The 14113-nt window shown below is 40.5% G+C and overlaps 2 protein-coding genes across 5 annotated transcripts; both read left to right on the top strand.

Annotated features, from left to right (window-relative positions):
• The first annotated feature begins 803 nt into the window (after nucleotides 1-803).
• On the top strand, nucleotides 804-4825 carry cipcb (CLOCK interacting pacemaker b). Its single transcript, XM_039690182.2, has 4 exons — nucleotides 804-1189; nucleotides 2113-2227; nucleotides 2394-2497; nucleotides 4038-4825. The coding sequence occupies exons 2-4, from the start codon at nucleotides 2131-2133 to the stop codon at nucleotides 4605-4607; spliced, it is 771 nt and encodes a 256-aa protein (XP_039546116.2). The 5' UTR covers nucleotides 804-1189; nucleotides 2113-2130; the 3' UTR covers nucleotides 4608-4825.
• Nucleotides 4826-5987: 1162 nt separating this feature from the next.
• Nucleotides 5988-13906, top strand: znf410 (zinc finger protein 410). Of its 4 annotated transcripts, XM_089118995.1 has the most exons (13): nucleotides 6012-6145; nucleotides 6480-6518; nucleotides 7451-7502; nucleotides 7898-8001; nucleotides 8032-8075; nucleotides 8449-8637; nucleotides 8862-9053; nucleotides 11039-11198; nucleotides 11655-11836; nucleotides 12883-12972; nucleotides 13178-13273; nucleotides 13366-13461; nucleotides 13778-13906. In XM_089118995.1, the coding sequence occupies exons 3-13, from the start codon at nucleotides 7470-7472 to the stop codon at nucleotides 13867-13869; spliced, it is 1278 nt and encodes a 425-aa protein (XP_088975121.1). In that variant the 5' UTR covers nucleotides 6012-6145; nucleotides 6480-6518; nucleotides 7451-7469; the 3' UTR covers nucleotides 13870-13906. The 4 variants fall into 4 exon arrangements, with proteins under 4 accessions (XP_039546113.2, XP_088975121.1, XP_039546112.2 ...); XM_039690179.2 differs by having other exon boundaries at nucleotides 5988-6098; nucleotides 7898-8075; XM_039690178.2 differs by having other exon boundaries at nucleotides 7898-8075.
• Nucleotides 13907-14113: the final 207 nt, after the last annotated feature.

The raw sequence follows: 14113 nt of genomic DNA on the forward strand, positions 1-14113 counted from the left end.
TTCAAGTTCAGTTTTATTTAATATATAGCACATTTACAACAGCCTCTATAGGCGGACCAAAGTGCTAATTACATTGTCAAAATATCTTCCTTTGTGTTCAGTTGTAGAAGGGTTGGAACAGCTTGAGGGAAAGTAAATGATGACATACATTTTTTTAAAAATTTTGTTTATGTGGGAACTATCACTTTAAAGCCTTATTCACAGTCACACCAGCGCCATCTTTGGTTTCTACCGGGAATGAAAGCGATGCTGTGAGGGATAGACATAGACATACATTATACTGTTATTTAATCTGCTTTTGGGTTGTTCTGCTGATGAAACACTGCAAATATATATATATATATATTTTCGAGATGTCAGTAGACAAAAAACAACAACCTCCAGACAACATGAGCTGTGGAAAATTATACCTGAACTAGGATCATTATGCCGCTTTTTTACAGCGGATGCCATTGAAAACACAAATCTATCCCTCACAGCTCTGAATAAGGTCTATTAGCGTTAACTTACAACACAACTGACTCGATAATGTGTTTGAGTTTCAGCGGTTTATCATCATCAACACGCCTCTCCGCGGTCACATCATAGACAGTAAAGGGTCACATGCGTGGAGAATGACGCAGGCAGCCCCGCCCACTTTATCCATAAAAGGAAAAGCCACTAAACCAAAATGGCAAAATGGGTTTTCCCCCGTGACAATCCCCGCCTTCTATGACAGGATTTGCCAATCGGGGAGATTTAGCATCTGTGATTGGCTTAGATCAGAGGTTGGCAAATGTTAGAGCAGTCAAATACATAGGGTCAAATAAAATGTAACGAACAGCGTAAATATAGCGAAATAATAAAGCACACGCGCTTTTAAGTTCAACGTACACGTAAGTTTGGTGTCAATAAAGTTTAGCGTTCCGTGTGGGCGGGGCTTGTCGGGATATGTCTCCAGTCACGTGTACAGCACCGTGTGTAGCCGTGAACGTGTTTTGCGTGACTGGAACGAACAGGGCGTCTGAGTGACCGACGTGACGCGCTCAAAACACGGCAAATCTCCATTAAACGCCGCTGATCACTGTTATAATACTTTAAAACAACCGGATTTGAGGAAACCTGCACATTATCCACATATATTTGGATTTTCGTCGTCTTTGGGGATTGATTTCGCTCTGGATGAAGGCACGGTCATCGCGATACACAAGTAAGCTGTCACGACTTTCTCCGAGAGGACGAATATTGTTCGGATATACAGTTGCGTGTTTTTCCAGAGCAACTAAACGACAATTCTTGGTTTCTATGCTTCTGGCTGCAATGCGATTTTATTCGTGTGAAAACCTGGGAAAGTTTAAATATACAACTTTTGTGAAAACGTACTAGTAGAATAAGTACAAATACGCTGAAAAATAAGCACTTTGAAAGGTAAAACGAGTAATTCTGAGGATCCAGAGTTGCTGGAGATTAATAAATATGTCAGCTCTTCACGTCATAGCTTGAGGCAATGACGTCATGACGCCGGGCTTAAAAAATTACAATAATGGTAATAAGGGAAATAAGCCTTTTGTTTTTTATTTAAAAACAATTTTAGGTTTGAAAAAGATTTTATTATTATTATAATTAGTGCTTGTTTACTTTTCCTAATGTGCCCCTTTGCTGTATTTGTAATTCTTCATATCTATCTATCTATCTATCTATCTATCTATCTATCTATCTATCTATCTATCTATCTATCTAGGCAAGGCAAGTTTATTTATATAGCACATTTCATACACAATGGCAATTCAAAGTGCTTTACATAGAAGAAATTAAAATAATCAAAAGAAATCAGAATAATTAAAACAGAAAAATCTATAATGATTTATAATGTCATTAATAATAATACAATTTGCTTGAATACTTAAATATAATAGGTTTAACATTTGTAGATACATAATAGTATACAATATGAAGATAATGAGAGTAACAAGATTGATTTATGATTAATGTTCACATTAACAGTTCAGCTGGTGATGTCAAATTAAAACACTGGCATGCTTTTGACTTGAGTAAACGTCAATCCTGTTTGTCCCGTTAAATGGTTTGAATATGTAAACTTGAACTGTCCTTGATGATGTCATGATGTTTCAGGCTCAAACGGGGAAGAGGATGAAGGATGAAGATCACATGAGAGCGATGGCCAAGTTTAAAAACAAAAGGATGGAGAAGTCGAAGCCGGAGTCGGAGAGGGATTCGGGATTCTCAGGTCCGTGATCGATCCAAGGATCAGATTCTTCATCTTCGTCTACTTTAATCCGGATACATTTGAAAACGGCGTTTTCGTTTAAAAAAAAACAACAACTAAAAACTAAACTGTATTCGTGTGGACACGGCCTCAGTGTGTGTGTGTGTGTGTGTGTGTGTGTGTGCAGACGGCAGCTCTGAGCACCTGAGTGTGATCGACCGCCCCGAGGACTCCCGGCTGGTGCAGGGACTCTCGCCGATGATCATCATGAACAATGTTGTCCTGAAACAGGTGAACCTTCACACTCACTCTTTCACACACGCACAGACTCTCATATGTACAGATTTTATGTACTTTTATGTCTGAAAAGTGACATTCATAACTGATATTTAATGTTTTATTTCTGCCTTTTAAAGAGATAGTTCACCCATGACTCTCCCTCGTGTTGTTCAACCCCGTCAGACTTTCCTTCATCTTCAGATATTTGTGATTAAATCTGAGAGCTGTCTCACTCCTCCATAGGCTTCTGTTGTGATTGAAACTTGCCGGAACAGAAAGTTATTAAAGACATCGTTAAAATAGTGCGAGTGACGACAGCGGCTCAACCTTAAGATCATCAAGCGGAAAGAACATTTTCTGTGTGCAAAAAACACAAAATAAGGAGTTTATTCAACTTCTCTGTGGGCCTCGAGTGAGTTCACGACACACACACACACACACACACACTGTGGGCCTCGAGTGAAGATTATGGAGTTGAACAACATGAGGGAGAGTCATCACTGACACAGTTTACATTTTGGGGTGAACGATCCCTTTAACACCACAACTACTAAATCTGTGCAATCTGCAATCATACATATGTAAACAATAACCAGTGTGTGTTATATCTGAATTGACGCAAATAACACACTAATAACATACATTGAAATAAATGACTTAAAGGAGTAGTTCACTTTAAAAAAAACTTTTGCTGATAATTTACTCGCCCCCGTGTCATCCAAGATGTCCACGTCTTTCTTTCTTCAGTCGAAAAGAAATGAAGGTTTTTGATGAAAACATTCCAGGATTTTCTCCATATAATGGACTTCAATGGGGACCAAACGGTTCAAGGTCCAAAAGAGAGTTTCAGTGCAAACTGTTCAAAGGGCTTTAAACGACTCCAGACGATGAATAAGGGTCTTATCAAGCGAAACGATCGCTCATTTAATAAATAAATAACAAAGTTTAAGTTTTATAAGCTCAAATGCTCGTCTTGCTCTGTTCTGTGATGCGCGTTCGTGACTCTTTGTGCATTCAAATGAACAAATCTTTTTCCGAGTCATGACTCGAAGGGTCCTTTATAATTCCCTTATTCATCGTCTGGAATCGGTTTGAAACAGTTTGCACTGAAACTCTCATTTGGACCTTGAGCCGTTTGGTCCCCATTGAAGTCCATTATATGGAGAAAATCCTGGAATGTTTTCATCAAAAACCTTCATTTCTTTTCGACTGAGGAAAGAAAGACATGGACATCTTGGATGACACGGGGGCGAGTAAATTATCCGCTAAAGTTTTTTTAAAGTGAACGACTCCTTTAATGTCCCTGCACACTGAAGTCTTCGTATCCGTCATTCGCTGGCTCTGAGTTCTCAAAACACGTTAAAAAATAAAGACAACCTTTTTTTTTTTTTTCCCAAAAAAATTCAATTTAAAAATAAATTTTTTTTGGATTAATTAATTAAAAAAATATGTTCTGCGTTTTTCGCATCCGTTTCTTTTTGCCAATTCGGAGCCAGCGAACGCCGGCGCACAGAGCGTTACTGATGTGAGTGTGTGTTCTGTGTGTGTTCAGCCTGGAGAAGCCCGTGTGTGTGTGAAGCCCTGGCCCGTGGACGTGGTTCCTCAGCCTCAGGTCGTGTTCCTCCAGCCTGTGGTCCCGAACACACACACACACGCCAAACACACGTCACAGCGCCGCCGGCACCGGAAGCTCCTCCCGATCCGCAAGTCGTATCCCAGAATCGCTCCTCATCCCGGAGACACTCCTCTTCAGAGCGACAGCGAGCGCTCCAGTTCCTCCGGCAGGACTTCCAGTTCCTCTCAGAGCGAGTCCGGCTCGCGTCCCGACGCTCCTGTCCCGGAGACCCCCGCAGAGTCCGATCCGAGACCCGAGTCCACGGACGACCGTTCCCGTTCCCACACGGACAACCGGCTCAAGCGCTTCTGCAACACGTACAACATCCTGCGCTCGTCGGGTCTGCTGGACATCACGCTGCGCACCAAAGACCTGATCCGGCAGAACCGGCGCACGCAGGCCGAGCTGGACCGGCTCCGGGAACACACACGCATGTTCATGCAGGCGCTGGAGAGCGGAGACCCGGGGCTCTGGAGGAGCCTGGAGACCAGCCTGCAGGACCAGTGACGTGTGTGTGTGTGTGTGTGTGTCGAGGTCAGAGTTATGATCACTGTTAATGGACTGTATGGATGTTTCACTCGTTGAGACGCTTCTGCCTTAAACTAGATCAGTGCATAAGCTGTTTACACTCACTTCCCTCTCTCACACACACGTGTGTATCAAAGCAAAGGCATAAACATTAGGCCTGGTATTAACAACAGTTTTGAATCGTTCATTCAAGAGATTTGTTCAAAAACGCTGATTCATCCAGTAATGAAGCAAGTGAAGTCATTGAATCATTCACTTAAGAGATTCGTTCAGAAATGATGTTTAATCCATTTAAAAAGTGATTTAGATTTTTGTTCTGTGATTAGATTTGGTTCTTTGTTTGAATCAAACTCGTGATTCTCAGTCTGGCCTGAATCGTGCAGCTCTAACAGTCAGAGACGCAGTGTTGATCCTCACACACACGGACCTGATGAACGATCATGTGCTCATCGTCTGGCCTTACTCGAGGGAGCTTCAGTGGCAGCTATCACATGACCACCAGTTCATCCAATCACGGCTTGACGTCCTCCTGTGGAATACGGATCGCGTTCAAACGCCGACTAAAGCATTAGCAGTAGCACAGAAAGCGTTCGGTTGTGTGACTCTTATCGCCTTGCTTTAATGGCTTTTTAAAACAATACAAAAAACATTTAGTGGTTTTGATACAGATTTATACGTGTCTTCGCTAAATCAGCACAAGCATTTCTGTGAACCGTTCGAAGGCCTCAGTCCTGCCCATCATCTGCAAACCGGTTTCCTGTCTTTTGTAAATATTGTGTATAAAGATGTAATTTTATATTTTGCTCTGTTGTTCATCTACACGTTTGCAGTCTCGAGCTCAACACTACTTTCACAAACATGTGGCCTGATATTCATAATCGCTCTGAAAATCATCGTACAGGATATAAATGAACATTTCTCAGCGGGGCAAACCCAAAACTGGTCAAATGTTTGCATTTTTACTTGTGTTTTTCTAAGTTTTTTATTGTTATTTACCACTTTAAAACATGGATTACTGAATACTACACTGTCAAATGTTTTCATGGCATAAAGTTATTAAAATAATTTTAAATGTCAATTGAGTTCTTGGATTGCATTACTCATGTACACCTATTTTAAACTAACCTAACTGATAAACTTTGTTCTCGTTATATTAAAAACATATTGGCTTTGAGAAAGAATCGATTCAAAAGATTCGGAGAAGCAGGCGTCGTCTGACTGACTCATTTGAACCGATTCTTTTAGTGTCGCTCACTGAAATGCAGCTCTTCGTTTGCTAAAGTAAAGCAGGCTTCCCATCATATCACTAGTTTCCATTATAATATACAACATAATCAGTTCGCAGATCATTAGTTTTTCACCCAGAAGTACATCTGTCCAGTCCGTGTGTGACCCGGAAGTGCACGCGATCTGTCTTTGTGTTTGTGTTTTGCTTCTGCTTCTCTCTGTCAGACATCAGCGGCGATGAAGGTTAAGAGACTTTATAAAGATAAATGTAAATCATAGTCATATATCAGGTATGTTATCTTATTTTATAAAAGCGAGCAGAATGCTGTGATTTAAGTGTTCTTGCTAGCGGTGGCTTATACTGTGCTTTATTAATGACGTGCTTCATATTTTATAACACTTTTATCATTAATAATATTGCATATCTATATAAACAGTATGAATCAAGGTTGATTGAGCCTTGAGCTTTAAAAGCATGTCAACTTGATATTCATTCATTCAGTTATTCATTCGTACCTAGTTTAAATGATATGATATATTTATTTGGTAAATATGTGAGTAATCTATTCAGCATAATTCATGTTTCATATTTTAAATGTGCTGCTGTGTGTTTTATTAATGCAGATGATGGACGAAACCTTCTCTCTCTGACGCCTGAACCTGGTTAGTTTCACTTAGTAATCGATAATACCTTTGACCTGTTAACTGTGAAAATCTAAATGCCTGTTTTATTTTGTATAAAGTAAATATTATAGAAAATAATTTGGAGTTTAAAATTACAATAAAACTAAAGCCGTTAAATAAATCCGATAAATCCATAGAAGGAATCGGGTCTTCTTTAGGACCCACGCGGTAATGCCTGATCAAAAGTTAGCATAATGCCTTGATTAATTATAACTTATTTAACTATTATATGACGTTTATTACATTAAGTGCATTAACAACATGCTTTAAATCTAAAATTAATGTCTATTGCATAATAAAACAAACTGGAAATAAAACCATGCCAAATAAAGTTTTTTTTTTCTTTAATATAATATTTGTTGACATACATTCTGTAAAAGTAATTTAATGTTAATGTTACACAATAATAGTGATGTGGTACACTATATAATAATACTATAATACATTTTCAATAAATTAATCTCACATAAACGTAATTAATTTGAAACATGTATTTGGGAACTATTTTTATATAAGCTAGGTTAGCACGCAGGCTAATCGGCTAGATGTATGCTATGCTAGTACGTAAGCTAACTAAATAAACAGTAAGAACCAGAAATGCGTGGTTTCACAACCTATAGCTTCAGTGACAGTATATGAACCATGTCATTTAAAAGACATTAATTATAGAACACATTCTAAACCATATGAAACAAAACATTTGGGTCTTAAAGGAGACCCGATTCCTTGGGGGGACTCGATTTCTCAACATGTTTAACAAAGTTGTGTTCCGAATTTAAAGTTGATATCACTAAAATAGTTTGAATTATGAGTGTTTAAGCTTTCATGATACCTCACTGATGATGATTAAAGGCAATAAAAAGATAAGAAAAGCAGATATTGATGATGTCATCATATGTTTCTGTTGACAGATCACATTACTCTGAATCCATGCTTTCTGATGAACTTGACTCCAAACCTGAGGTATTACTGTCTGAGACGATTACAGATATTATATTATTGATAATATTAATGGTTATTTGTGTTATACATAGAGCCTAAAACTATATTTTTGCCTGTGACTTAAGAAAATGTACGTATGAAACTGATTTAGGAAAAACAGGCAAAATTTCAATTTCGATACAACTACTAGCCAAACTAATATAAATTTGAAACATAATTAAAGACAAGTAAACAGTCAGTAATAAAATATTGCTGTTGTTATTATTAGTGTTATTAATATTAAATTGGTTTTGTTGTAACTGTGTGTTGTTCTTGTGGCAACTGAATAGAGAAGTGTGCAAGTATTGGTATAAGTCCCTGTGTGTGATGATGATTGACGCCTGTGTGTGTGTGTGTGTGTGTGTGTTCGTGTGCAGCTGTTGGTCGAGTTTGTGCAGAACGCATCGATCCCGCTGGGCCAGAGTCTGGAGGAGTCGGACCTCAAGCCCTCATGTGTCCCGTTGCTGTCGCCCACACACACCTCCTCCACACACACCTCGTCCACACACACCTCCTCCACACACACCTCCTCTTGCGGCCCACTGGACCTGCCAGGTGAAGCTCACAGATCAGCACCAGCCGTTATCTAAAATAGGCGAAACTAAAAGCTTATATGTAGATATTGCATCCGGAAAGTATTCACAGCGCTTCACTTTTTCCACATTTTATAAAGTTAAAGCCTTATTATGTAAAGCCATATATTGTATGTTGCAAAATGGATTAAATTCATTATTTTACTCAAAATTCTACAAAAACAAAACCCCATAATGACAACGTGAAAGAAGTTTGTTTGAAATCTGTCTGTATAAGGTCCCCCATAGTTAATAAACTGTGATAATGTGAGAAATGTTGAAGGATTCTGAATAAATTTTGGTTTGACTGTATATGTGATGTGTGTGTGTGATGTGTGTGTGTGTGTGTGTTTCAGAGAGCGCTCTTAGCCATGCCAGGTCCCCAGCGCTGTCAGAGTTCGGGCCCGAGCGAAGCCCGCTGGTGGTTCATCTGCATCGGCCGTCTCCCTCGCCTCCATCACACGCACACACACACACACCCACAATCCTCCAGGACCTGCAGAACCACGACAGCACGTCCTACGTCCTGCTCAACCTGGCCAAAGGTCCGATTAGTGACCCATCACTCCATCACACACAGACTGCACAACTGATACACTGCAAAAGAAATGTTAAATCAAGATGGATTTATTAAAATAGTCAAATCCTACAAGATTATGTCTTGTTTTCTGGGTGGAAAATTTAAATTAAGTTAGTTTTTTCTTAAAACAAGCAACATTTTCTGCCAATGGTGAAAGAAAAATAATCAAAAACTCTCTCTGTGCTGTAGGGTTGTCGTCGTCGGCCGAGCCGCTGGTGTTTGTTCAGGACGACGTGGACGAGGCGCAGGAGGAGATCTCTTCGGGTGACGGTGTCGATGCCGGCGCTCCATGGTACCTGCGGGTCCAAGAACTCGCTCACGATAGCCTGATCGCCGCCACACGCGCACAGCTAGCCAAAGAAGCCCGAGCTGGTGGGAACGGTACTCGCACTCACTCACTCGCTCGCTCACTCACTCATTCACTCACTCACTCATTCACTCACTCATTCACTCACTCGCTCACTCAATCACTCACTGACTCACTCACTCACTCACTCATTCACTCATTCACACACTCGCTCACTCACTCATTCACTCACACACTCACTCACTCACACACTCACACACACACTCACTTACTCAGTCACTCACTCACTCGCTCACTCACTCACTCAATCACACACTCACTCATTCACTCACTCGCTCGCTCGCTCACTCACTCACTCAATCACTCACACACACACTCGCTCACTCACTCATTCACTCACTCGCTCACTCACTCACTCACTCACTCATTCACTCATTCACACACTCGCTCACTCACTCATTCACTCACACACTCACTCACTCACTCGCACACACACACACTTACTCAGTCACTCACTCACACGCTCGCTCGCTCGCTCACTCACTCACACACTCACTTACTCACTCACACACACACTCACTTACTCAGTCACTCACTCACTCGCTCACTCACTCACTCACACACACACTCGCTCACTCACTCACTCACACACACACTCGCTCACTCACTCAATCACTCACACACTCACTCGCTCACTCACTCACTCACACACACACTCGCTCACTCACTCACTCACACACACACTCGCTCACTCACTCAATCACTCACACACTCAATCACTCACTCAATCACTCACACACACACTCACACACTCAATCACTCACTCATTCACTCACACACACACTCACTCACTCGATCACTCACTCACTCACTCACTCAATCACTCACACACTCAATCACTCACTCATTCACTCACTCGCTCGCTCGCTCACTCACTCACACACTCACTTACTCACACACACACACTCACTCATTCACTCACTCGCTCGCTCACTCACTCACTCACTCAATCACTCACACACTCACTCATTCACTCACTCATTCACACACTCGCTCACTCACTCATTCACTCACACACTCACTCACTCACTCGCACACACACTCACTTACTCAGTCACTCACTCACTCGCTCACTCACTCACTCACACACTTACTCAGTCACTCACTCACACACTCACACGCTCGCTCGCTCACTCACTCACACACTCACTTACTCACTCACACACACACTCACTTACTCAGTCACTCACTCACTCGCTCACTCACTCACTCACACACTTACTCAGTCACTCACTCACACACACACTCGCTCACTCACTCAATCACTCACACACTCAATCACTCACTCACTCACTCACACACACTCACTCACTCACTTACTCAGTCACTCACACTCGCTCGCTCACACACTCACTCACTAACTTGCTAACTCGCTCACTTATTTACCTAACATTTCTAAATTAAGTTTCTAAAGTTTAACGATTCCAATTCTTATTGATTCCAATAAGCTAAAAAAAACCTTAAATTTAATGTACATTTATCATGAACAAAGATCAACAGGCTGAAGAACGTTTGCCTGTGGTTTAAAAACTCCACAGCAGAACAACTATCCGAACTAATGTAAGCTTCAAGCATTATTAAAGACACTCAGTAATTAAAAAAGATTAAATAAAATATTTGCAATCGAAACAAATAGATTCAATTGAACATTTAAGATTAAAGAGTTTTAAGATTTTCAGCTGTTCTGGTACAAAATCTGTAATCAAATGTAAAATAACACTCCACTTTATAAATAAAATATACATTACAAATATAGTTACGAAAGTGACTCAGTCAAGAACGAGTGAAGTTTGTTGTGTGATTAGTGTTATTGTAGAGAGAGACGGCAGGAATATGAGCGCTGTCACTTTAAGAGCTGCACGGCTCCGACACACACGAGCACAGAGTCTCTCGCACTCGAATGCTTTAAAGTCATATTGACATTTTCACAGAGGAATCGAAATGATAATTTTAAAGCAAGTATTTGATTCCAGACCTGTCCGTCTCTGCTGTTGCCTAGGTGACCACACTCACAGCTGTCAATCAGAGGGGCCTAAGAAAGATCCGCCTCCTCGAGTCGTCTGCTCGCCTTCAGAGAAGATCCACCGGTGTCCGTACGAGAACTGCCAGCGCACCTTCACCTATCCTGCACACCTGAAGTACCACCTGAAGACTCACAGGTAACACACACACACTCTCAGGTTACACACACACTCACTGGTACGCTGTGTTTTGGCTATTTTAAGAAATATTGTACAGTAATGACAACAATTTTGTGGGTTTAATTGTCATGAAAATAATGGGACAATGCAAAATAAAAATTTGTATATCGAGTGAAGCGCTTCAGGAGCAGGAACACATGTGGGCGGGGCCTTGATTGTGTCTGTGGGGAACTGATTAGATGGTTGTGGTTCGCTATTGGCTGATCTCATGTGAGTGACAGGTTATAGCCCCGCCCACATCATCAGAGAAGAGATGCTGCAAGACGAACTGATTCTGTTTCAACATTATTAACACAATAATGATAAATCATTTATAATAAACACTGCAATATTCCATAAAAAACAAGAATTGTCCATGTTTTGATTTTGTGTGTTTCTGATATATTTCTGATAGTGTGTGTGTGTGTGTTTCAGGAATGACCGCACGTTCCGCTGCGGAGCTGAGGGTTGTGGGAAGAGTTTCTATGTTCTTCAGAGGCTTCAGGTTCACATGCGGATCCACAACGGAGAGAAACCCTTCATCTGCAGCGAGAAGAACTGTGGGAAGAGATTCACCACTGCTGGGAACCTGAAGAACCACCGGCGCACACACACCGGTACACACACCGGACTCAGCATTATTATATTCATACGTGAGGATGTTTATTTACACACCAGACATCATTTCTGACGTTTCACTTACTCGCATAAATCAACTATAAAGTAAACGGTAAGATATTGCACCCAAATATGATTATAAATATAACTTTCATTAAAAATACGGGAACAAATATGTTTCCTCCACTCTGAGCTGATGATGTTCTGCTGAAGTGTGTTTTCTGTCATTCACACACACACGTTCAGTGGTTCATTGGTCACTGGTTGAGCTAAACTGGTATTATCTAATTGAACAGCTGACAGATATTCAACATAATGTGAGAGTCCAACAGAAGGACGGACAAAACCAGTCACACATCCACTGATCTGAGACCTGAGTTCTGCTCATCTTTATAAACTGATGATGATGATGTCGGAGTGTGTGAATAGATTTAATGATACATTTCCTATACAACAATACTCTAATGGTCAAAAGTTTGGAATAATCAAGATTTTTTTAAATGTTTTTGAAAGAGTCTCTTCTGCTCACCAAAGCTGTGTTTATATGATCAAAAATACACGAAAAACTGTGAAATATTATTAGAATGTGAATAATATACAGTAAAAGTGTAATTTATTCCTGAATTTATCATCATTGCTCCAGTCTTCAGTGTCACATGACCCTTCACAAATCACTCTAATATGAGGATCTGATGATCAACACACAGTTATGATTATTATAAACAGTTTAAATATTTTGGAAACCATGATACAATTTCTGATCAAATAAAACACTTAATCATCAAAGATGAATTAAATTGAGCAAAAGTGACGGTAAATACATTTATAATGATACAAAATATTATATTTCAGATAAAACAGCTGATTTACAGTAGAATAATATTTCACTGTTTTTACTGTATTTTTCTTGCAGCCTTGGTGAGCAGAAGCTCTAAAACATTAAACAAATCTTGATTATTCCACTCTACGCTTACAAGTGATACTGTTTGCTTGTTAGTATTATTGTAATATTGTCCGTCTGTGTGGGAATCGCTGGTGTTTTCAGGTGAGAAGCCGTTCCTGTGTGACGTGGACAGTTGCGGTCGATCCTTCGCAGAATACTCCAGTCTGCGCAAACACATGCTCGTGCACTCCGGTACGTCACATGACCGGGTTGTAAATCACAGTATTGTGTGTTTGTAATTATAGTGTTGATGACTGAGAACAATATCACTTTCATTCAGATGTTTTTTAATTCCTATCGGCACTGTTTTCATGTGGAAATAAATCAGATTGGCTGATTTTTGTGCCACAACTCTGAAGTAAACTGGTGTGTGTGTGATGTGTGTGTGTGTGTGCAGGAGAGAAGCCTCACGTTTGCTCGATCTGTGGGAAGACGTTCTCTCAGAGCGGCAGCAGGAACGTCCACATGAAGAAGAGGCACAGCAGAGAAACCGGTAGCAGATCATATTCATAACCATAACCATAATCATACATGTGTGACGAGCTGATGTCAGTCTGAGGGGGTGTGTCTCTGTGTGATTGACAGGTGAGGCGCTCACTCACAGCAGTTTGCTGGAGGCTGATGGAGGCAGTGACTCGATGGTGAACATGAATCTGCATCACGGCATGTTACGAACACACGGTACAGTCCACACACACACACACACACACACCACGAGCTTCGGATGACGAGACCACGCCTCTGCAACGCACCAATGTTTATAAATGCCAATATTATTCGTTAACAAACAAATATTCATTACTTCAATGAGCTCTGTGTTTATGCACTTAATTATTACATTAAATGAATACATGTTTCGCTAACGGTGATTTTGTATATTTCTGAAACGCATAACTCTGATAGCAGATCGCTGTACACTGTAAAGCTGCTTTGAAACGGTGTGTGTTGTGTAAAGCGCTGTACAAATAATGTGGATTGAATTCTCTTCTCACTCCAGATTCGGCGGATGCGGTTCTGACTCCGCCTCCTGACCTGGTCACCATGACGACAGCACACGCCTACAGTGATGACGTGGTGGCGCTGTTGTAGTTATTGCTTTTGTAAATAAACTATTTTATGAAACTCATCGTTTTCAATTTCATGTGTTTATTTATCAATCCTTTTTGCATCATTTTGTCGATGGAAAGATTTCAGGAAGAGGAACGGAACGGTTTCGGAAATCTAAAAATCTTTGAAAAAGGAACCAATAAAGATTAAGAAGAGAGAGCGAATTGGAATTTTCGACTGGGAATTTCCGACTTAGAATTCCGACTTGGCAACTTTATAATTGCAA

This window comes from Pimephales promelas, chromosome 13 (assembly GCF_988280905.1).
Source record: "Pimephales promelas chromosome 13, fPimPro1.hap1.1, whole genome shotgun sequence".
Lineage (NCBI taxonomy): Eukaryota > Metazoa > Chordata > Actinopteri > Cypriniformes > Leuciscidae > Pimephales > Pimephales promelas.